Source organism: Aquarana catesbeiana, linkage group LG02 (genome assembly GCF_042186555.1).
Source record: "Aquarana catesbeiana isolate 2022-GZ linkage group LG02, ASM4218655v1, whole genome shotgun sequence".
Lineage (NCBI taxonomy): Eukaryota > Metazoa > Chordata > Amphibia > Anura > Ranidae > Aquarana > Aquarana catesbeiana.
In genome coordinates this window covers 777023206-777049065 of record NC_133325.1, presented here as the reverse complement: position 1 = coordinate 777049065, position 25860 = coordinate 777023206, and the positions used below count along the sequence as shown (strand labels likewise).

The 25860-nt window shown below is 43.2% G+C and overlaps 2 protein-coding genes across 2 annotated transcripts in view; both read right to left on the bottom strand.

Annotated features, from left to right (window-relative positions):
• Window positions 1-25860, bottom strand: part of LOC141129377 (beta-1,4-galactosyltransferase 4-like) — a gene marked incomplete in the record, with an annotated part of 270467 nt that overhangs the window by 152267 nt on the left and 92340 nt on the right.
• The window catches only part of LOC141129378 (beta-1,4-galactosyltransferase 4-like), a 60360-nt gene continuing 56555 nt past the window's right edge, over window positions 22056-25860 (bottom strand). The window contains exon 6 of the mRNA XM_073617386.1: window positions 22056-23647. Coding sequence (XP_073473487.1) covers window positions 23512-23647 — 136 coding nt within the window. The 3' untranslated portion in view covers window positions 22056-23511. The remainder of the gene's footprint in view (window positions 23648-25860) is intronic.

Below are 25860 nucleotides of genomic sequence, written 5' to 3'. Positions count from 1 at the left end.
TTTTCTTCAACCATTCTCATCAGAAGACGCTCCTGTCGAGGTGTTAACTTCCATGGACAGCCTGGACGTCTTTCTGAGATGGCTGCAATCAGTGGCGGCCCGTCCGTTAGGGGCATATGGGCGCCGCCCCCTCTCTCCTCGCCACCCCCTATAAGCAGTGCATAGGTTCATGCATAGCATGAATCTATCCACGGCCGCCTTCTATTCATGTGTCCGGTCCCTTTCAGGGCACCGGGCACTGGGCGCATGAATTACGGCAGCCAGGGTTTTTTTAACACCTGGCTCTAATAGGCTTCAAAATAGGGTGGGTGGGCCCGGGGTGTCAGGGGATGCGACCAAAGCGGGTGGGTGGGCTCGGGTCGCAGGGGATACGACCAAAGCCCACCCAGGTGTGTTGCAACAGTGAATGAATGTTTGCTGTTGCAACACTGATCCTCCTCCCTGCCAATATGTCAGGCGATCCTATTGGACGCCTAGCGCCGGGAGGAGCAGAGAGAGGATGCACCACAGAAGCTGCTCCAGGAGAGGACACCAGAGCATCTTTCCTCAAGACCGCCGCGCTTAAGGACAGGGCTGGAAGATGGCCACATTAGCTCTGAATGCTGCTCTCACCGCCCGCATCCAGGGTAAGGACAGCGGGTGGTGGGGGGGTTTGCTGGGGGTGTTAGTGCCGTGCCGTGGGGGGGTAGGGGCAGTTGTGTTAGTGCCGCTCCACCGGCGGGCCAGGGTGGGGTTGTTTGCTGCCCCCCCCAAAAAAAAAACAGCCGCCACTAGTTGCAGTTCCATCAGTGGCAGTGCATCCATGGGTCTAATGGATTGCATGAATCTATCCATGGCTGCCGTTGCCACCCCCTATTCAGGCGTCCAGCCCCTTTTCAGATGCTGGGCGCCTTGATTACAGTGGCGGGGGCCATAGGCTCCAAAAAAGGTGAACTTGGAGCGCAGAGCATTACGCTCGGAGTCCACCCAGGTGTGTTAGAAAAGCAAATGAATATTGGCTTTTCTAACACTGAACCGCCTCTCCACCAATCAGGTGGTGCGTGTCTGATACCCGTCATCTGACTGGCTGAAAGGACAGGCGCTACGATTGGACGCCTATCAGGAGGAGGGGAGGAGATGCATGGAGGACACAGGAGCCGCTGCCTGACTGGCTGCAAGGTCCCACATCTCGCCGCCGTCACCCGCTGCCTGACCTGCCACCGAGATAGGGTAAGTGTCGGGCAGACGGCAAGCAGGGGGGTCACAGTGGCGGTATTTGATGGGCACAGTGATGGCATATGATGGGGCTCAGTGGCAGCATTTGATGGCACAGTGGCGGCATTTGATGGCACAGTGGCTGCGTTTGATGGGCACTGTGGCTGCTTTAGATGGGCACAGTGGCTGCTTTTGATGGGCACAGCGAGGCTGCGTTTGATGGTCACAGCGAGGCTGCGATTGATGTTTTTTTTCAGAATTTTTCAGTTTGTTTGCGCACACCCAAAAATTTTGACCACCAGCCACCACTGAGTTACATCTTTGTTAAATTTCTGTATCACTTTTGCTCCAGTAAAGCTTTGCTGATCTTGTAGCCTTCACCTTTCTTGTTTAAAGAAATTATTTTCTTTTTCAGGCCTTGTGACATTTCTCTTCCATGTGGTGCCATTGCTGACAGCATGAAATGGGAGGGGTTTTCTTTGTTAAGCAACGCCCTTTTATACTCAACTGTCTGCTGGACACCTGTTTAATGAATAATTAGACTCGCCTATAGTTGAATTCTTGTTAATTAGGATTTAGTTATCTAAAATTTAGCTTTGCTCCTAAAGCCTCGTACACACGATCGGATTTTCGTCTGGGAATTGTGTGATGACAGACTGTTTCCCTAAAATCCGACCGTTAGTACGCTCCTTCAGGCAATTGTTGTCCAACTTTCGGACAAAAAATGTTGGATGGCAGGCTAGTAAATTATCGGCGGACAGCGGTATGTTGTCAGATTTTCGTATCGTCAGTACACAAGTCCGTCACACAAAAGTCCAAAGTACAAACACGCATGCTCGGAATCAATGCTCACCAAACACGACATTAGCAGAAGGTGCCCAATGGGTGGCGCTCAAGAGCTGAAATTCCACATAGTACATGACTACATTCGTGTTTGTTGGCCGACAATTGTGCGCCGTTAGTATGCAAGACAAAATCCAGGCACACGCCCTTCGGACAAAAGTCTGACGCTTTGTCTGCCGAAAATCCGATCGTGTGTACGAGGCTTAAGACTTTCATTGGGGTGTCTTCATTTTTGCAACATGGTCTTGAATTAATTTGTTAGGAAAACTCCTTTTTGTGTGTGCAAATTAACAAATCTTGGTTGCAACCAATGGTCCGCATTTTTAGGAGCAGCATGTTTTCGTGCATTGAGGTGCATTGCGTCAAATTAGGCAGCCCACTCAAAATGAATGGGCTACAGCGCATTGGTGTGAGTGGCTGCAATGTCATCCCACAGCACTGGTGCCAGTGAACATAATAATAACCCTCAGCATTGGTGTCTGTAAGCTCAATAAAAATCTCCAGTACTAGTGTCAGTGAACCCAATGATAACCCTCAGGATTGGTGTCAGGGACTGCAGCAATAACCTCCAACATTGGTGTCAGTGACCCCAATAAGAACCCCCAGCACTAGTGTCAGTGACCCCAATAATAACCCCCAGCATTGGTGTCAGTGACCACAATAATGACCCCCAGGATCAGTGTTAGTGACTGCAATAATAACCCCCAGCACTGGTGTCAGTGGTGTGTTTCTATAAAGCAGAACTGCATCTGAAGTAAAGGTATCAACCAAAGCCATCCTATACATACACTGTATCTTTTACCTGCAGTCTGGTGATGTCACGGGGGCTTCTTCATGGCTACATGGGGTGGGCATTACTCCTGGACCGAGTGGTGCTTTATAACATGTGGGTACTGATCAATCCGGTTGTAGAATGTTCAGCTTAGCGGTTAGCACTTCTGCCTTGCAGCACTAGAGTCCTCAGTCCAAATCCCAACCAGGACGCTTCCTGCAATGAGTTTTCATGTTCTCTCTCTACTTGGATGGGTTTCCTCCCACAATCCAAAGACATGCTGGTAGGTTCATTGGCTCCTGTCAAATTTTCCCTAATATGCATATGATATCCATTTGTGGGTCACTGCCTTGCCGTGGCAAAGGGACTTGCATAATTCAGTGAAGCTACGAGCTATGCCGTGTAGGCTTAGCCGAGACGGACAGGTCACAGTGGAGAATTCTGACACAACGTGATCCACCAGAGAAGGAAATGGCAACCCACTCCAGTATCCTTGCTAGGGATGAGCCGTTTGGGGACCCGGGTCCTGCCCCAGGGGACATGCATCAATGCAAATTTTTTTTTTTTAAAGGGCCGTTTTTTTTAATGAGCAGTGATTTTTTTAATGCTTACAGTGAAACAATAAAACTGAAATATTCCTTTAAATGTCGTGTCTGGGGGGTGTCTATAGTATGCCTGTAAAGTGGCGTATTTTTCCCATGTTTAGAACAGTACCACAGCAAAATGACATTTCTAAAGGAAAAATTGTCATTTAAAACTGAGGACGGCTGTAATGAATTGTCGGGTCTCGGCAATATAGATAAAACTCATTGAAAAAAAAACAACATGGGGTCCCCCCCAGTCCATTACCAGGCCCTTTGGGTCTGGTATGAATATTAAGGGGAACCCCCAACCAAATTTAAAAACAAAAATTGCTTGGGGGTCCCACTAAAATCCATACCAGGCCCTTCGGGTCTGATATGGAAATTAAGTGGAACCCTGTGCCAAATTTAAAAAAAAATGGCGTAGGGGTCCCCCCCATTATCCATACCTGACCCTTCAGGTCAAGGGCCTCATCCCCACAACCCTTGCCTGGTGGTTGTGTGGGTATACGGGCGGGGGGTTTATCGGATCCGGGGGCCCCCTTGTTAAAGGGGGCTTCCAGATTCCGATAAGCGGGGTTGTGGGGATGAGGCCCTTGTCCCCATAAACATGTTGAGGGCATATGGCTGGTACGGTTCAGGAGGGGGGGGGCTCTATCATCCCCCCTTTTTCTGCGGCCTGCCAGGTTTCATGCTCAGATAAGGGTCTGGTATTGATTTTGGGGGGACCCCTACGCATTTAAAAAAAAAATTTGGTGCAGGGTTCCCCTTAATTTCCACATCAGACCTGAAGGTCCTGGTATGGATTTTAGGGGGACCCCCACGCAATTTTTTTTTAAATTTTGGTTCGGGGTTCCCCCTTAATATTCATACCAGACCCAAAGGACCTGGTAATGGACTGGGGGGGGGACCGTTTTTTTTTCAATGAGTTGTGGAGTCCTTTTTTGTCCTGCTCGCGCCCCGTTGTCTTGATGGCAAAGCACTCACTGACATGTTGTGTACTTGCCGTTCTTTGGACAACGTGCAGACGCTGATTTGGCGCATGCGCACTTTGGGTCCAGGTCCGGTGACGTCAGACGCAATGAGCGTCGTTAGTGTCGCCGGGTAGGAGCCCATTTGTGCACACAACATATAAATAGAGATGGTGATAGTACTATCACCTCTGTGCCTCTTGGGGATGTGCGGACTATACAGGCTATCCGGTAGGTTCTCTTTTAAATACCCATGATCTATTTCTATTCCTATAATGTTCCAAAGCTTCAGCTTGGTGATTGCCATTCTCCGTTTATATGAGTTTTGCTTTAAATCCAGGGTGTTTTGTCCATTCGTGGACACACCGACCGCCTGTGTACATACAGATATGTGTGCACTGTGCGGCCGCATGCACTGATACCCCCACATTATTATCTTTCCTATAGGTGCTGAGTTCAGGGTGCTTTGAATATCACCCCCAATATAGCAATATCCGCACTTTCAATTTAGATACATATGCTGACATTGCATATCTTTAGGTATAGTATATTTATATATGTATGTGCACACACGGCTATGTACATGTATGCATGCATATTCACATTTCTGCTTGTGCATCTGCCTCTATATAACACCCATTAGGTTAATATATCTGCCTTCATTCTATAGATATACACCTCTGTATAGGGACCACTTTATCATCTATTGAGCCTGTATAACCGAATGCACCCCCTTTTGGTATGTAACTCCATCAATGCTTTATACCTATATAAAGACATTTTATTTTATTTCATACTTGCCACTCTGGACTGATGGTTTCTGAGTATACCTGATTACAACTCTTTTCTTAAATAGACCCCTATCATTTGTATGCTTTCCCGGGCCCTCCGGGGTGGGTCATCCTTTCCTGGGCCCCTGGCAATCCGACGTTTTTTGGTCATTGGGGGATTCACAGCAGACGCTTTATCTACATAAAATGCTACTATATGTATATATAAAGAATTCATATCTGTTTATTGTATTTTGTGATTATTATGTGTTTTCTTTATTTTCATAGTTTTGTGATAATCATCTTTTAATTACCATCTAACTGTATAAAGCTTCCGAAGAAGCGGCTAATGTAAATCCACAAAAGACGTAGAGCAATCAAAATACAGATGGTATCTATGTTCTAGTTGTCACAATGTGGTGCATTGTATACACATATGTACGTGTGTGTATGTGTGTATATGTATGTATGTATGTATGTATATATATGTATGTATGTATATATATATGTATGTATGTGTATATATATATATATATATCTATATATATATAGATATATATATATATATCTATATATATAGATATATATATATATATATCTATATATATGTATATATTTATATTTATAGCACCCCAGTGCATTAAGGCCATGTCGTAGTGCGTTGTGGTTTGTTGTCTTAAAAAATTTGTAGCCTGTCCAATCCTGGGGACGTTTTGGTGCATTGGCAGCCTATTGATTTCAGTGGGCTGCCTTAAAGTGTTCTGCTCTGTGGCCCCGATCCTCCTCTTCTCGTGTCACCTGCTGGCATTTTCCTCCACACAACTGCCGCTCACTGGATATTTTCTCTTTTCCCCACCATTCTCTGTAAACCCGAGAGATGGTTGTGTGTGAAAATCCCAGTAGATCAGCAGTTTTTAAAATACTTACACCACCCCGTCTGGCACCAACAACCATGCCACGTTCAAAGTCACCTAAATCCCCTTTCTTCCCCATTCTGATGCTCAGTTTGAACTTCAGCAAGTCGTCTTCTCCATGTCTAGATGTCTAAATGCATTGAGTTGCTGCCGTGTGATTGGCAGATTAGCAATTTGTGCCACCAAGTAATTGAACGGGTGTACCTAATAAAGTGGCCGGTGAGTGTATATAGGCCTTATTTTGAATGGCGCTGCAGTCCACTAATGCAACACACTCACACTGCGACGCACCACAAACGCACAGCACCTATGCTGCTTTGAGAAAAGATGGGGCATCTCGGTTTCTGCATTGGTGGCTAATTCAGTAACCGTGTGGGGTGATTGCTGTGATCTCTTTGCTGCTTTAGTGCCCTTTCACCCTTCTCTGTAGCAAAATCACAGTAAAAATGCATATGTGATTTTGCTGCGTTTCAGCCCTGGTTCACATTGGTGCGATTTGACATGTCAAATTTTATGTCAAATCGTATGTCAAATCGTATGTCAAATCAGCAGCAATTGCACCATCCTTTCGGTGCGATGCTGCGTTTGCGGTGCTGCGCCGTTTTCAAAAAGTAGTTTTTGTACTACTTTTTGCAATTTCGGGGTGCGATTTCTATTGACATCAGTGCAGAAACCCGCACAGATGTCTGTGAGATTGCGGCCGAAATCGGGACTGACATGCAGGAGTGAAATCGTGCGGGTTCAGCTGAACTCGCACGGCTTCATTCTCGCAGCTCAGTGTGAACCTGGGCTCAGATTTATTTTCAGTGTGTTTCTGGCTGCCTGCACCTGTGAAAAATGGACATTTGAATAAAAAAAAAAACGCACAAAAAATGCAAACCGTGGTGCATTTTAGTTGCATCTTTTCAGCGATGCTTAACCCCTTCCTGCCCCCAGAATCCCCTCCCGTTATATGGCCTCTTTGGGCTCTTCAGCCCAGTGAGCTGGGAAGTTCTACCTAATCATGTGACCACTGTGATTGGCTGTCTCAGTGGTCACAGGATCAGGAGGCGGTCCTTCCGCCTCCTGATGAAAAGAGCAGGCCCTAAACTCTTTTTGATAGCTCAGTCTCTTTGCTGGGAGTGCAGAAACCTCTTTCGCCCAAGGATGTATGTATGGGTGTTAAAGCCCACCTTTTCCTCCTCCACATATAGGTTATATAGGTGACAACAGGTTAATGTGGACGTAAACCTTCCTATAATTTTCAGCCACGAAAGCTGCCATCTTTTTGAAACTGTTAAATCGATGAGTTTAGCTCCGCTAAAAAGTGTTACTAAACCCAGGACCCTGCATTCACTATATCCATAGTTGGCAACATTCTCAAAAAATTTATAGGGAAACTTTTTTGTCTGTAGGCAGAGCTACATAGTTAGTCAGGTTGAAAAAAGACCCAAGTCCATCTAGTTCAACCAAAAAAAAAAAAATTATAATACAATCCCATATACACAATCCTTCACCCACAGTTGATCCAGGGGAAGGTGAAAAACCTCAGCAAAACATGATCCAATTTGCTACAGCAGGGGAAAAAATTCCTTCCTGATCCCCTGAGAGGCAATCAGATTTTCCCTTTACCTATAAATATTAGTACCCAGTTATATTATGTACATTAAGGAAATAATCCAGGCCTTTCTTAAAGCAATCTACTGAGCTGGCCAGAATCACCTCTGGAGGGAGTCTATTCCACATTTTCACAGCTCTTACTGTGAAGAAACTTTCCGTATTTGGAGATTAATTATTTTTTCCTCTAGACATAGAGTGCCCCCTTGTCCTCTGTAATGACCTTAAAGTAAATAACTCAACACCAAGTTCACTATATGGACCACTTATGTATTTGTACATGTTGATCATATCCCCCCTTAATCTCCTCTTCTCAAGAGAGAATAAATTCAGTTCTCTAATCTTTCCTCATAGCTGAGCTCCTCCATGCCTCTTATCAGTTTGGTTGCCCTTCTCTGCACTTTCTCCAGTTCCCTGATATCCTTTTTGAGAACTGGAGCCCAAATCTGAACTGCATATTCCAGATGAGTTCTTACTAATGATTTGCACAGGGGCAAAATAATCTCTCTCTCTCTCTCTGGAGTCCATACCTCTCTTAATACAAGAAAGGACTTTGCTTGTTTTGGAAACAGCACCAAAACCCCCAGATCCTTCTCCACTATGTATTCCCCCAGTTGTACTCCCCCTAGTATGTATTATGCATTCATATTCTTAGCCCCCAAGTGCATAACTTTACATTTATCAACATTAAACCTCATTTGCCACTTAGCTGCCCAATTAGACAGTGCATTGAGGTCGGCTTATAAATTGGAGACATCCTGTAAGGACGTTATTCCACTGCATAGCTTGGTGTCATCTGAAAAGACAGAAATGGTACTTTTAATCCCAGACCCAATATCATTTATAAACGTATTAAAAAGTAAGTGTCCCAGCACTGAACCTTGGGGTACACCACTGATTAGACCAGAGTAAGAAGCATTAACCACTACTCTCTGAATTAGTTTTTTTAGCCAGTTTTAAATCCATTTACAAACTGATCTTTCCAAGCCTGTAGACTTTACTTTACACATGAGCCGTGTGTGGGGAACTGTGTCAAACACTTTTGCAAAATACCACGTCCACAGCTACCCCTCTGTTCAAGGTTTGTCTGACAACTTCTGTCTTTCATTAATCCATGTTGTCTGTTGCTTAAAATATTTTTTTCCAGCAAGAACTTTTCTATGTGGTCTTTTATTAAACTCTCCAGTATCTTCCCGACTATAGAAGTTAAACTAACAGGTCTACAGTTACTTGGTAAAGACTTTGACCCCTTTTTAAATATGGGCACCACATTGGCCCTACGCCAATCCAGTGGTACCATTCCAGTCATTAACGAGTCCCTAATATTTAGAAACAATGGCTTTGAAATGACAGAGCTCAATTCTTTTAGGATCCGTGGGTTCATGCCATCTGGTCCAGGGGATTTATCCACCTTTATTCTGTCTAAATATTTCTGGACCATATCACTTTTGAGCCATTGTGGATCATATGGGGCTGTGTCAATACATCCCCATTATGGACATGAGCTCCCCCATGCTCCTTTGCATACACAGAGCTGAAGAAAGTATTTAATAAATTTGCTTTCTCTTCGCCCCCAGTCACCCACTCTAGATTACTTTGTAAAGGGCCTACATGCCAAGACCTGACCTTTTTACTATTAATATATTTGAAACATTTTTGGGGGTTTGTTCTACTATCTTTTGCAATTCGTTTTGAATTTTTGCATCCTTGATTTCCTTTTTACATATTCTGTTATATTCTTTGTAGCATTTAAACGATGATAGTGTTCCTTCATTTTTATATTTTTTAAAAGTTATTTTCTTATTAGTTATAGCCATTTTAACTTTGGTCGTGAGCCACATAGGTTTTATTTTTAGCCTTTTAAACTTATTTACCATGGGAATATACTTTTCAGTGAGTTCGCATACAGTCTTTTTGAAGAATTCCTATTTCTGTTCTGTGTCCATTGATGCCCTCATCCTTGGAAAATTTGCTCTCGTAAAGTTAAATGTTTTTATCTTTCCTGTAGGTGTTTGTTGCTTACAGCTAACATTAAATGAAATCATGTTATGGTCACTGCTACCCAGATGTTACATAGTTATATAGTTACATAGTAGGTGAGGTTGAAAAAAGACTCAAGTCCAACCTATGTGTGTGATTATATGTTAGTATTACATTGTATATCCCTGTATGTTGTGATCGTTCAGGTGCTTATCTAATAGTTTCTTGAAACTATCGATGCTCCCTGCTGAGAGAATTCCACATCCTTGCCGCTTTTACAGTAAAGAACCCTCTACGTAGTTTAAGGTTAAACCTCTTTTCTTCTAATTTTAATGAGTGGCCACGAGTCTTGTTAAACTCCCTTCTGCGAAAAAGTTTTATCCCTATTGTGGGGTCACCAGTATGGTATTTGTATATTGAAATCATATCCTCTCTCAAGTGTCTCTTCTCCAGAGAGAAAAAGTTCAATGCTCGCAACCTTTCCTCATAACTAATATCCTCCAGACCCTTTATTAGCTTTGTTGCCCTTCTTTGTACTCGCTCCATTTCCAGTACATCCTTCCTGAGGACTGGTGCCCAGAACTGGACAGCATACTCTAGGTGCGGCCAGACCAGAGTCTTGTAGAGCGGGAGAATTATCGTTTTATCTCTGGAATTAATCCCCTTTTTAATGCATGCCAATATTCTGTTTGCTTTGTTAGCAGCAGCTTGGCATTGCATGCCATTGCTGAGCCTATCATCCACTAGGACCCCTAGGTCCTTTTACATCCTAGATTCCCCCAGAGGTTCTCCCCCCCCCCCCCCCCCCAGTGTATAGATTGCATTCATATTTTTGCCACCCAAATGCATTATTTTCCATTTTTCTATATTGAACCTCATTTGTCATGTAGTTGCCCACCCCATTAATTTGTTCAGATCTTTTTGCAGGGTTTCCACATCCTGCGGAGAAGTTATTGCCCTGCTTAGCTTAGTATCATCCGCAAATACAGAGATTGAACTGTTTACCCCATCCTCCAGGTCATTTATGAACAAATTAAATAGGATTGGTCCCAGCACAGAACCCTGAGGGACCCCGCTACCCACCCCTGACCATTCTGAGTACTCCCCATTTATCACCACCCTCTAAACTCACCCTTGTAGCCAGTTTTCAATCCATGTACTCTCCCTATGGTCCATGCCAACGGATGTTATTTTGTACAGTAAATATTTATGGGGAACTGTGTCAAATGCTTTTGCAAAATCCAGATACACCACGTCTACGGGCCTTCCTTTATCTAGATGGCAACTCACCTCCTCATAGAAGGTTAATAGATTGGTTTGGCAAAAACGATTCTTCATGAATCCATGCTGATGTTCTTTTATATGAATATTGGTAATAAGCTCTGCATGGTTTGACATTACCAGGTACAGCAGAGAGTCGTTCCTAGTCGGGGCCTAAATAAACTGGACATAAAATAGTCTTGTAATAGGTTTATACATTTTTGCCCTTTAACTGTCCCAGCAGTGCGATTACTCCAGTCAATTTCTGGGTAGTTTAAATCCCCCATTATTATCACTGTCCCAGCCCTTGCAGCCCTTTTACATCTGTGCAAGGAGCTCCATCTCCACCTCCTCATTAACACTGGGAGGTCTATAATAAACTCCGATAACCTTTGTAGCACATACACCCATGTACAGTTCCACCCATAATGCTTCAGACTCATCACACTCTCCATCAACTAGGTCCTCTTTCACACTCACTTCAAGATCACTTCTCACATAGAGACAGACACCACCACCCCTCCGTTTTACCCTGTCTCTCCGAAAGAGAGCATAGCTAGGAATATTAAAAGCCCAGTCATGAGAAGAATGAAGCCAAGATTCAGCAATACCAATTAGATCACAGTTCTCCTCATGCACCAGAGGTTCCAACTCTCCTATTTTGCTTGGCAGACTTCTGGCATTGGTGAACAAACACTGTAATTCATTGTCACATTTTGCAAACGTATGTTGCATATTTTTTATTTTAGTACAAACAATACCATTTCCAATGGTTGTTTGTAACATAGAAACCTTCATATCATCTGCCATAGCCCTCCCCCCATCTTTCCCTGTTCCACCCACCAATAGGGGCTGACCCCTGTCTGACCTGTCTGACCCAATATAATCTAATTCACCCTCCCAACACAATCCTAGTTTAAATACTCCTCCAGCTTTCCCAAAAACCTCTTCCCCAGCACAGTAGACCCCCTTCCATTTAGGTGCAAGCCATCTTTAGCATATAGGTTGCACCCCAATGAAAAGGCAGCCCAGTGCTCTAAAAACCCAATCCCTCCTTCTTACAAGAGGTCTTTAGCCATGCATTCAGCTCTCTAATCTCCTACTGCCTTTCCTGTGTTGTGCATGGCACAGGCAATATTTCACAGAATATCACCTTGGAGGTCCTTCCCTTCAACTTGTAGCCTAGTTCTTTAAATCTCATCCCCACCCTCTCCCTCTTCTCAATGTAACACCATCATCCTCATCCCCACCCAGAATAACCAATCCCTGTCCACAATGTATCCCCATGCCCATGCAGATGATGACTCGGTGGGATGGCCAGTAGGTGGATTTGGTGGGAGGGCCAGTGGGTGGGCCCTGAGGAATATTGGTGGTCAGGCCCCGGGGGGGGGGCCCATGCCTAAAGCTGTGTAAGGGGCCCCGAAATTTCTGATGGCTGCCCTGGGTGGAACCCATTGTTATTAATCTATATAGTGATTTATTAAAGTAGCAGCAAAAGGCTAAAGCAGCATTTCTCAACTAGGGTGCCACTAACACGGGAAGAAGTTTGCCCTGGATCAGCACCGTGTTGCAATGGTGTGGGCAGGCTGGCCGCCAGCACCACAGAAAAACAATGAAGCTCTGAGGCCAGGCACCAAACCCATGACCTTGATCCAGGGAAGGCAACATGAGGGCTACACCCTGACATTCAGAAGAGGGGCTGGAAGTGCACCTCTGTCCAGATCTGCTCTGCGATGGGGGACTCTCATGAAAACGTGGGACCTCAGATATGATGGGAGGATTCTGTGATGGAGGGATTCTGATGTGATGGGGGACTTCTAATGGGAAGGGGAGGGGGGGACTCTGATATGATGAAGGGACACTGGGAAGGGGGGGGGGTGCTCATGTGATGAGGGGGCTTTTGATGTGATGGGGGAATTCTGTTGGGAAGGGAAGCTTCTTATGTGATGAGGAGACACTCAGGGGAAGGGGCACTCTGATGTAAACTGGGCACTTCTAATATAAAGCAGGACTTCTGATAAGAAGTGAATTTCATCATTTCAGTTGTGTACATCATGAAGACAAATGTGGTAACACTGCAACCTCCCCTATAGTCCAGGGATGGCTCAAAAACCCACTGCCAAAGTTCTAAGGTCTATGGAACCTTACCAAATACATTGTTCATGAAGAAATGCCAAGACATCGATATAATCAGCAAAATGATTATTCTTTATTGTAAGACAGTGTAATACAGCCAGAAAGAATGCCAACAAGTTTCAGCCGCTCAGGTCTTAATCATGGCTCATCATGGTGCATCACCCCAGGTTCAGGTTTCCCATTGATGGTAAGGAACATTTCTGTTTTGTACACTTTGGACTGTGGTGCCTTGTGATTTTGTAAACATTTATGCCGCGTACACATGGTCGGACTTTCCGGCAGGAAAAGTCAGACGGAATCTTTTCATCGGATATTCCGATCGTGTGTGGGCCCCATCGGACTTTTTTTTTTTTCGAAAATTCTGACGGACCAAGAAATAGAACATGTTTTAAATCTTTCCGACGTAATCAATTCCTATCGGGAAAACCGCTCGTCTGTATGCTGTTCAGACAGACCAAAAATGACGCATACTCTGAAGCAAGTACGAGAAGGCAGCTATTGGCTACTCGCTATTGAACTTCCTTTTTCTAGTCCCGTCGTACATGTTGTAGGTCACCGCATTCTAGACGGTCGGACTTTGGTGTGATCGTGTGTAGGCAAGGCAGTTTCAGCGGACCGTGTATTGTAGTTAAAAGTCCTCAGTGTGGGTGACTTTGCTCTATTAATAAAGGAGCCCTGAACCTATCCGAAACGTCACATCTCTCTATGATTTGCTTTACGCTATACTAAAATTTAGTGCAAAATAAGGTGTACTTTCCACACATTCTATACTCTCAAAAATGCAGTTCATTAGTTGCTACACCACCTTCATAGGAAAGGTTTGGTCCAGCAGTCTGTACAATTGAGAATTATTGAAAATAAAAAATTAACAGAAAAGTCCATAAATAATGATGATAATAAAGCCCCATAAATTCAATACACAGTAAATCAAGAAAGTGATTAGTAGAGACAACCATCCACCGCCATATTACATGCTTGCTCATGCCAAAGTGCTCAGGAAACCAGCCACCAACTTCTTGTGAATTCAACACTCACTAGAACATAAGGCTGTCATTACAACAGCAAAAACGCCTGTGACTCATAAGTTCCCTCTGGAGTAAGTGCAGCAATCCTCATTCAATGGCACCTTCTGATAAGCTCCAACTAAGGACAGATAAAGCTCACCGTGAGTTGACGTCAGCACTAGAAACATTTTAATGGGGTCAGGACCCCTTGATAACATCTGATTGGACTAAACGCGTCAGTGTCAGGACCCCTTGATAACATCTGTAGACTAGTATTTATTTTTGTATCATATTTAAAGCAGTGCTAAAAAGATTCGTCTTTCTCAACCGCCCCACTTTTTGATGATATTACCCGAAAAAGAAAAGTTAAAGTATTGCCTATTGTCCCAAGGAATATCTGGGTAGAAAATACCAGGCATCTTCCTACTGGCCAGGGGCCTTCAGTCTTCTCAAGGCCATTCCCTCAGGTTTTGGGTGTATGGTTGCAAGTGTCCAACTATTGCAGGTCTCGATTAAACATTACGCTCTGGATCTGGGACATAACGCTCTGGATTTGGGACATCTCTATTCAGAAGTTGCATTTGCAGTGCAGGATACTTTTCCAAGGAAATACACATTCGGGGTATCAACCACATAAGTAACTTGAGTGAAAGATAAACAATATGAATAACAAGATCAATAAAAGCAGCAGTACAGCAGTACCGTGCTTTTTGAACCAACTAAAAATTGGACAAAACACGTTGGGGTGGAGTTTCTAGTGCTGAGGTTGCGCCGTTAAAGGTCGGCAGCAGCTTTCTATGTGAGTGTTTTACATTTGTATATATGTTTATTTGTGATTTTAACACATTTTTAATAAAAACTACTACACTATTGAAAATCACTTTTGGCTTGTGGTGGGCTTTTTCCGTCCTTAGTTGAATCCTATCAGAAGGTGCCATTGAATGTGGATTGCTGCACTTACTCCTTATGAGTCACAGGTGGTAGGTAGGTTTTTGCTGTTGAAATGACAACATATTCCGGTGAGTGTTGCTGGGGTCATACACAACACAAAGTAAAGTGAAATTTTCCTACTTCCTCTCTGACAAGGTGTCAGGCCAGGAGGTGCTAACTAGGGATGAGCCAAACACCCCCCCCCCCCCCGGTTCGGTTCGCAGCAAAACATGCAAACAGGCAAAACATTTGGCAGAACACAAGAACACTGTTAAAGTCTATGGGACACGAACATGAATAATCAAAAGTGCTCATTTTAAAGGCTTATATGCAAGTTATTGTCATAAAAAGTGTTTGGGGACCTGGGTCCTGCCCCAGGGGACATGGATCAATGCAAAAATTGTTTTTAAAAACGGGCGTTTTTTCGGGAGCAGTGATTTTTTTAATGCTTAAAGTGAAACGATAAAAATGAAATATTCCTTTAAATATCCTGCCTGGGGGGGTGTCTATAGTATGCCTGTAAAGTGGCGCATTTTTCACGTGTTTAGAACTATACCGCAGCAAAATGACATTTCTAAAGGAAAAATTGTCATTTAAAACTGATCGCGATTGATGTGATGAGCACTTTTGATTTTTCATGTTAGTGTCCTATAGACTTTAATGGTGTTCCAGCGGCTTTCGAATTTGCCCCGAACACCGCATAATGTTCAGTGTTCACAGAACAACCCGAACAACCAAAGTTCGTCCCGAACTTATGCTCGGGCCGAACCATTCGCCCATCCCTAGTGCTAAGGAGGAACTGCACAGAGGAGCAGACATGTCATATTGTAGGACACTTTATTCACCTGCCTGTGTCTACCACAGCCCTTTCTCCAATGACACAGAACAATCATAAATATCTAAGTAAACATTCACATTCACAGACGTTTGCTGTGCAGCCTATGAAAAGAGCCATTTGAGGCAAAAAAAAAAAAAAGAGTAAGTTGCAGTGGCGGCCGTTCATACGGGGCACAGGGGCTCCCCTAATTCATGCACCCGGCCCCTAATCTACATGCAGGGCACCGGACGCATGGATTTCAATGTTATATATTTTTTTTAAGCACATGATTAGAGCCTGAGGCTCTAATTGGCTTCAAAATGGGTGGGCTTGGGTCGCAGAGCACTGCACCCTGAGCACACCCAGTTGTGTGACATTAACAAATTAATATTTGCTAATGTCTTACTTCTCTCGGCAAATCAGGAAGCAGATCCTGAGACCCGATTGGCTGGGAGCCCAAGAAAATTGAGCACTATCTTCCACTGGTAAGTTGGCAGTTTACCTCTGGAAGTTGTCTGGACAGGAAATCAGCTGTAATAAAATTTCGATCTCCAGTGTAACGTCTTTGTCTGGAATGTACTCGTTTATGAAAGGTCCCTGAGAAAGTTTACATATAGTGTACATGTAGCCATGAATGTTACTAAAAGTTCTTCCACATCTATGAACTTGGACCTCTAGCGCTCTTTACTGCATAGCAGTACATTGCGGTAAGGCAGTCCATATATTTTGAATGCACTGCTCATGCAACACTATGCAGATATTTGGTATAGGCCTGGGTTAGGTTTGGGGTCACTGAGCCCATTAAAACTAGTATGTTACTTTTGGAAGAACAACATGTAATGTAAAGTTGCTTTATAATGTGAACTATCTATCTATCTATCTATCTATCTATCTATCTATCTATCTATCTATCTATCTATCTATCTATCTATCTATCTATCTATCTATCTATCTAGCTATCTATCTATCTATCTATCTATCTATCTATCTCTATCTATATCTATATATAGATATATATATAGATATATCTATATATATCTATATAGATATAGATATATATGCATTATACTTATTTATCCAGCAGGTGGCACTGTAGTGTTATAATGTGTATTCTATGGTAAGGAAGAGGAAGTGCTTGTCTTTCCTCAATATACTGTATTGTCCTGTTTACTGTAAGACATGCATTGCTAATCCTCCATGAAAGTAAAGTATTCTCTGCATACAACAAGTTTCCAAGCACATGATTCAATAGCCTGCTAATAGTTACAAAGCACGTGTTTTACTGCTTGATACAGCAACGCCTGAAAAACCAAAAGGACTAAAATGACCAAGCATGGCAGGACCTTTAACTGTTAATCTGGGGTCTGCCTTTAAAGTATAAAGTTTATTGTACCATTTAAAAAATTATAATTGAATACATTTTGTAAAAATTCAGGTTTTACATGAAAAATGTACCTTTTTTTCTCGAAACTATCCCAGTTGGGGTACATGTGCTTGTAATCCAACATTACGCTTAACCACTTGCCGACCGCCGCCCGCCGATTTACATCGGCAGAATGGCACGGGCAGGCAAAAGGGCGAATCTGTACGCCCCTTTGAATTTGCCGCCTAGCCCACCGCGCGCCATGGGAGTGTGCCCGCTGGTCCTGCAAACTTGACGTTCGCCGGCGGCCCACCAATTGCGTTGAGGAGAGGCAGAACGGGGAGATGCCTATGTAAACAAGGCATTTACCTGTTCTGCCTAGCAACATGACAGGGACCTAATGCTCCCTGTCATCGGGAGCAGTGATCTCTGTCATGTTGTAGTGAGCCCATCCCCCCTACAGTTAGAACACATCCAGGGAACACACTTAACCCCTTGATCGCCCCCTAGTGTTTAACCCCTTCCCTGCCAGTGCCATTTATAAAGTAATCAGTGGCTATTTGTAGCTCTGATCGCTGTATAAATGTCAGTGGTCCCAAAATAGGGGGAGGACTCCACTGCCGCCCCTTTTATATACAAGCGCTTTTTATTTACTTCATCATGTAAGTGTATCTCTTTTTACTTAATAAATACGTTGTCTACGGTATCACGCTATGTAGTCCCTTTTTGTGCCTTTTATGAACCTTGCGTGGAGAGATCCAGCAGTACCTGTGGAGAGGATGCATCACTAGAGCAGCCCGGTTCAGTGTCTCCTGCCAAGATCCTCTCACTATTGCCAGGGTGCAATAAAAGCTTGGTTTGACCCTAACAGCATATGCTGGCTTGGGGTTCAAACCCTCCGGTAAGCTCCCACCTTTTACATCCAAGCACACTGCATGTTTTTGAAGACACAGTGGTGAATAGTGTGATTCATATATGGAGTATCCCATCTATTGATGAGACTTTTTAAATGACTGCAGAACATTAATCTCTGAGACTCTTTCTGCTGTTTGTTGGTGAAGGCGCTCCTCACCTCACATGTTGGGTAGTGACCCATCCAGTCCCAACTCACTGATTGTTCATTTAACATATTTTCTATTTTCAATTTGATTTATATATGCTACCTTTATTGTTGTACATTATACTTTGGTTATAAGCTATTTTATCGGTTTAAGATATCTTGTCTTAAATAGCGCTACACATTTTTTGTTTATTATCTGTTTATGTGGCAACGATTCTAGTTGTGGTGTTAGCTGCTTATATCTTCTTGATTATTTAGAGTAAGCGCAAATTTGTTGTCGTGAATTTTGGTCCCAAAATAGTGTCAAAAGTGTCCGATCTGTCCATCATAATGTCGCAGTCCTGATAAAAATCGCAGATCGCCGCCATTACTAGCAAAAAAAAAAATTAATAATAAAAATGCCATAAAACTATCCCCTATTTTGTAGACGCTATAACTTTTGCGCAAACCAATCAATATACGCTTATTGCGATTTTTTTTTACCAAAACTATGTAGAAGAATACATATCGGCCTAAACTGATGAAGAAATTTGTTTTTTTATATATTTTTTGGGGATGTTTATTATAGCAAAAAAATAAAAAATATTGCTTTTTTTTTTCAAAATTGACGCTCTTTTTTTGTTTATAGCGCAAAAAATAAAAACCGCAGAGGTGATCAAATACCACCAAAAGAAAGCTCTATTTGTGGAAAAAAAGGACGTCAATTTAGTTTGGGTACAGCATCGCACGACCGCTCAATTGTCAACTAAAGCAACGCAGTGCCGAATCGCTAAAAATGCTCTGTTCAGGAAAGGGGGTAAATCCTTCCGTGGCTGAAGGGGTTAATCAGACTAACAAATTCAATTGATTCTTTCTGCAAACATGAAGCGTTTCTTGGACTTGATCCACTTCATCAGGGGCTTAATAGCAGAATATATAAATATTTTCAAGATGTAACATTATATAAAGTTACAACATATTTATAGCAATCTCAGTGCAAATTCATATATATCTTATGGAGTTCCTGCAATTACCTGGTCGCATACCCGCAAAGGGAGGGATAAGTCAAAACCCCAACAGAGAGATAAAATCAAGGGTCCCTTGATGGGCTCTACCCCTTTTATCTTCATGTTGGGGTTTTGGCTTATCCCTGCTCTTGCTGGTATAAAATCAAGTGGTAGAGCCCCTCAAGTCCCTAAAGAGCTCTACCCCTCCCTTGATTTTAAATCAGCAAGGGAAAAGAAAAGCCAAAACCCCAACAGAGTGATAAAATCAAGTAATAGAGTCCCTCAAGGGCTCTACCCCTTGAAGGGTAGAGCTCTTGAGGGGCTCTACCCCTTGATTTTATACTAGCAAGGGAAGGGATAAGCCAAAACCCCAACAGGGAGATAAGATCAAGGGGTAGAGCCCCTCAAGCCTCTCAAGGGTTTTACCCTATAAAGGTGTTGTAAGCCCTCCATGCATTCTATGCATTGAGGTGAAAAACCTATTGTAGTACACCAGCCCCCCCATTTTACTCACCTGAGCACGTTCGTTCCCACGCGGGAGACGCGCATACCCTCTCTAGCCGGTGTCTCGGCTTTTGATTGGATAGATTGATAGCAGCACAGCCATTCGCTGCTGTCAATCAAATCCAATGACGCGGGAGCCCGGGGGCGGTGCCAAGTCCTTCTGCTGTGTCTATAGACGCAGCAGCAGGACACGGGAGCATGCACCAGTGGCGGACCATCCATAGGGGGTGCACCGCCCCCCCTCCAGGCAGTCACAAAAAAAAAATGTCAAATAAAAAAAAAAAAATTTTAAAGCTGGCCCTTTAAAAAAAAAAAAATACAAAAAAGCTCCTTAAGTGCACTGTGTTCGGACCCTGGACACAGTACGACGCCAGTCACAGTGCACTTATGGGAAGCGCCACGTCTATGCAATCACGAGATTGCAGATGTGGCGCTTCATTTGCGGGCGTTTAGCCCGCCTTGCGGAGCTTTCTGAAGCGCCGAGTAGGTTCCGCCCAGCGCTAGTATCTATTACTATGGCCGGGCGGTTTGATTGACATCTGAGTATGATGTCACTTCCTGTTTCTCTGGCCAATTGCGCCCAGGAGAGAGGAAACAGGAAATATGAGAAGAACGGACCTCTCCACAGGAGACACCGCTGGAGAGGACAACACACAGCAAGGTAAGTAACCGGGGGAGGGGGGATTTGATGGTGACGTATGCTGCTGCAATTTGGTGGTGACACATGCTGCTGCAATTTGGTGGTGACACATGCTGCTGCAATTGGTGGTGACACATGCTGCTGCATTTGGTGGGACACAGGCTGCTGCATTTGGTGGGACACAGGCTGCATTTTATGTGACACAGGCTGCATGTAAGGAGGGACTCCGCTGGGGACACCTGATGTAAGGAGGGACTCCGCTGGGGACACCTGATGGCATCTGGTGGCAGGCGACGTGGCTAGTGACAAGCTCAGGGCTCCCACTGATTGTGCATTATGGTGAGTTGAATGATTTAATTTTATATTACAATGTAATAATAGAAATAATGCGCTTCATTCATCCTGACACCATAACAACCATGGTGCCGTGATGATTGAAGCGCTAACACCAGGTGTTTGGAGTATCTTTATCTGCTGGCTGTTAAACTTTCTAGAATACACATATTTCTATTGTTGTATAGGATCTGGGCCTGCTGTCTCTCCATCCCTCTCTCCCTCTCCCTCCATCGCTCGTTCATCTCAGACACTAACCATACCACCTTAGAGCCACGCCCACTATTTCGCTGAAACCACGCCAATTTTCACCAAGTGGGAGGGGCCAAAAAGGAAGGGCGGGGTCTGGCGCCCCCCCATCCTAAAACTTCACCAGCCACCACTGGCGCGCACGCACAGGTGACTCGAAGGCGAGCGATTCGCCGTGGAGGGACCACAGAAGAGGAGGATCAGGGCCATTTTGTGCAAAACCAACTGCAAATCGGAGGTAAGTATAATTTTATGAAGTTTGTTTTTTTTAAAGAAAAAAAAAGGGAACCTTTAGTGTCCCTTTAAGGGGTAGAGCCCTTGAGGGGCCCTTGAGGGGCTCAACCCCTTAAAGGTTAAAGCCCTTGAAGGGTTCTATCCCTTGATCTTATCTCCCTGTTGGGGTTTTGGCTTATCCCTCCCCTTCCTGGTATGAGTCCAGGTACTTGCAGGAACATTTTTCCATAACATATATATGAATTTGCACTGTAATTGCTATAAATATGGTGTAACTTTATATGGTTTTATATTTATATATTCTGCTATTAAAGTAAAACTATAGGCAAGACATTTTTTCATTTTGGATAGAGAAAGCAAGGGTTATAACCCCTGTCAGATTTTTTTCACCATCTATGTCTCATTACGGAGATTTCCCTTCACTTCCTGTCTCATAGCCAGACAGGAAGTGAGATGAAAATCCTGCAAATTAAAGAAATTCTTTGGGGACCCCGAGGTCACCAGAACCAGTGTCCCCTTTGGAAGATTTCACCTCTATTACTTTTCTGCGGACAACCCAAAATTTTCTTTTACTTTCACTTTCAATAATAATGGTACACATGACAAATAGAGGGGATGAATCTCCATAACGGGGGGCACAGACAGCACTAAAAACTGTCAAGCTTTCCAATCCCTCTCCACTCTATCCAAATCAAAAAAGTTTTGCCTTTAGTTATACTTTAAGCTCCTGATGAAGTGGATTAATTACAAGAAACGCGTTGAGTTTGCAGAAACAATCAAATTTGTTAGTCTGATTAAGCAAAATGTTGGATTACAAGCACATGTACCCTAACTGAGATAGTTTCGAGAACAAAAGGTCCATTTTATTTTTCATGTAAAATCTGAATTTTTACAAAACGTATAAGTACTTTTAAAAATTATACATTTAGTGAACGTACAATAAACGGTATACTTTAAACTGCTAATCTGTGTTGTGCCTTTAAAGTCCCACCTTGCTTAATCACTTTTAGTCCTTTTGAATTCAAATAGTGATGTGGCTCTTTTAGGCCAACTTTATATCACATAAACACAGTGCAGTCCTTTTGTGCATTATAGAAAACAAAAAAGACAAGTCCGGTTTAAAGGCTCAGCCCAACTTTACCTAAAAAGTATTAAACGCAGCAACACTGATATTATTGATCAATGTGCACTTCTACTTTTGTTTTTGTATTAGATCAGGTGCAATGCACAGGTTCTTGCAGTGTTTTTCCCCAGCCCCAGGTCTGTACAGAAGTATGAACCTTCTGTTATGGGGCAGATGAAATGTGGCTCAAATACTATTGTGGCGATGTCATCACCCTTCTGCTGAGTTCTTCTGCCATGCTGGTGAATAGAACTTGAAAGAACTTTCATTCTTAATTCCCAAACTTGAATGACTTGACTTGACCAGTATGATGCACCCCATGATTCAGGTAAGGGGGAGGAGGGCATGTGGTTGTTGAGGTTGGGCATTGCAACAATGTTCCACATTACACTCTAAGTTTGTGTGTAATACCAACATGGTCAGGTGGACTTAGCCTTTGGACTGCTCTTGAGTGAATGGGCCCTTAGTGCCCCTTTTAGGTGCACCTGTTTGCCTTTTGTGAGCAAAAAACAACTCTCAGCCTATTGATCTTCTAGGAAATAGCATTGCAGGAGTGATGTAACCAATTCCTAGTGATTCAATAGGCTACATCTCCATATAACTGGTTCATGGCTCAGTTTTGGAAATGTTCAGTAACGTCTTTTATCCACTCTAATGTGGTCTCCAACAAGATATGTGTTGGTGGAGCACTGGACCCCAGGATAGGCAGATATGGAGGTGAGTATTAAGCTTTTAGAGACAGATCTCTGTCAATGGAGGTGTCCTAGGTCCCTGGAGTGGTTTGAAGGACAATACAAGAAAGAGAGCATCACAAAGCTTGAATAAGTCTAGTAAGACTTTTTTTTTTTTTTTTTTTTAAAGTCAACAAATTTGCATTATGTTGCCAGACTAAAAGCTCTAAAGCACTATCTTGCTATATGTTGACTTTACAACTTTACTGTCATCATTTAAACCCTGATAAATGGGGAGCTGTGAGCCCCCAAAACATGTTGGCTTCTTGACCCCTTGTTGCAAAAAATGTAATCTTACTGGAATTATTCAACGCTTGTGGAGCTCTGATCTTTTTACTGTACTTCTGATATAGTCACTAGAAAAGATTTTCTTCACTTGGGGTTTGGATTGTTGATTGAGGGGGGTTTTCCAAGTGTCTGCTCTTCTGATATGTGAAAAGGAGATCTGCAGCATCAGGTCCAATTCCAGTTGCACGGGCTGCAGTCCCTATAGCAAAACTAGTTATGCGTAAATGTCCAACTAATACTGTGCCTTTCCTATGTCCACTGTGATGTTTACGTAAAGTGGTTTGTGTTCCACCGACAGCAGCTTGTAGGTGCAGGAATTCAGACCGTCTGTCTTCCAGACTTTGGACGCTTCCTTCAAGAGCTCCATTCTGTGTATGAGAGAAGAGATCATGTGATGTGTGGGGATTGAACAAATTAATACCTCAATGACCAGCCTAGGAAGATCTATGTCCCTGTAGCCCAACCAGCAAACCTTTGGTATTTGTTGTGTGTCCCATCTTCTGAGGCTTGTCTTCAGCCTCTATCCACACCCGTATTATAGCCACAGTCCCTGACCATAATTTCCTCTAGGCAAACCATTCTCAAGCAAGTTTTTGTGGGTTGCTCTAGGGTTCCTCAAAAGTTTGTTATGGGTTCCTTGAGCTGTGGCTGACTGGCCTCTTCTCTGGCAAACTTCCAGAGCCAACACTTCTTGGAGGAGTCAGCCACATGACACCAATTTTAGAGTGGCATTCGGATCATCACTGTAAGAAGGACATTCTTCCCACTGACCATCAATGTAAGGGGTATTTTTCCAATGACTCCCTATGCATTACATTAGACCCTGAGACCTATAATTTATTTTAAGAGTTCCTTTAGGGCAGGGGTTTCCAAACTTTCTAAACAAAGGGCCAGTTTATTATTCTTTAGAGGGGCTGGACTGTGACCAGTGGGAATAGAAAATGCCCTGGTGTTGGTAACAATGCCCTATTGTTGGTGTCAGTGGGAGGAATAGTGCCCCGTCATTGGTGTCAGTGAGAGGAATAGTTCCCCATCATTGGCATTTATGAAAGAAATAGTGCACCATCATTGGTGTCAGTGAGAGAAATAGTGCCCCATTATTTGTGTCAGTGAGAGGAATAGTGCCCTATCATTGGTGTCAGTGGGGAGAATAGTGGTTCCTTCATTGGTATTAGTGGGAGGAATAGTGCCCCATCATTGGGGTCAGGGGGAGGAAAAGTGTCCCATTATTGGTGTCAGTGAGAGGGATAATGCCCCATCATTGGTGTCAGTGAGAGGGATAGTGCCCCAGGGGCTGGATAAAGGCAAGCAAAGGCCGCAGTTTGGAGACCACTGCAATAGAGTAAAAATTTTGAGAAAGGCCGCTCTAGGCCATATGCAATCTCTGACAGTCCTTTCCAGCATTACATATACTGAATATTATATGTAGTCCTTTGCCGATATGAAGGGCTTCACTTGGGTTGACAAACACTATGTCCATGTCCTTTCTTGGTGCATCACAGTGGATATTTTAATGTTTTAACCCTTTTTGCTGCTGGAGATTTTTTTCTCATTTGTAGCACACATGATAAAACATACATTTTAGGCCTAGAAATTATTTAGGCCCCCACCTTGTGCAATTTTTCAAACCTATATTTTCAGTAAAAAATACACAAAAATTACCCCCCCCCTCCCCATTGGCATACACACATTTTCAGCGAATCTTGATGGCACCTAAAAGCGCAGTGCGGTTCTGCTACGACAAATCGTGCTGCAATCGTGGCAAACTGCATCGCATGAAGCTTCTTGCCAATAAAAGGAGCAGGCGCTTCTTTTGGGTGACACGCAATGCGGTTTGCCACGATTTATCGCGCTACCATTGCGACAGCACCGCGTTTTTAGCTGCCAAAGACCAGGCTTTTTCTGCCACTTTTTGTTTACAAGTACTTTTTTGCAAGAAAATTACTTATAACCCCCAAACATTATTATTATTTTTTTAAGCAGAGACCCTAGGGAATAAAATGGCGACTGTTATAATTTTTTATGTCACACAGTATTTGCGCAGCCATTCTTCAAATGCAATTTTTTGGGAATAAATACACTTTAAAGAATTAAAAAATTTAAAGAATTTCCATAGAAATTTCACACTTTAAAAATTGTTTACAGGTCACCTGTTTATAGTTACAGAGGAGTTCCAGTGCTAGAATTATTGCTCTTGCTTTAACGTTTGCGGAGATACCTCACATGTGCGGTTCGAACACTGTTTACATATGCATGCGCGACTTACGTATGCGCTTGCTTCTGCACGCAAGCACAGAGGAATGGGGGCACTTGAAAAAAAAAAAAAAATTCCTATTTATTTATTTATTTTATTTTTACACTATTCCTTTTTTTATTTATTTTTCTGGTGACTTTTATGCCTATTACAAAGAATGTAAACATCCCTTGTAATAATAAGGATGACAGGTCCTCTTTATGGAGAGATCTGGGGTCAAAAAGACCCCAAATCTCTTCTTTACCTTTTAAAAGCAAAAAAAAAAAAAATAAATAGTGTGATCTTTTGCTTTAAAAAAAAAAAAATGTGTTTACTTCCACCCTGGTC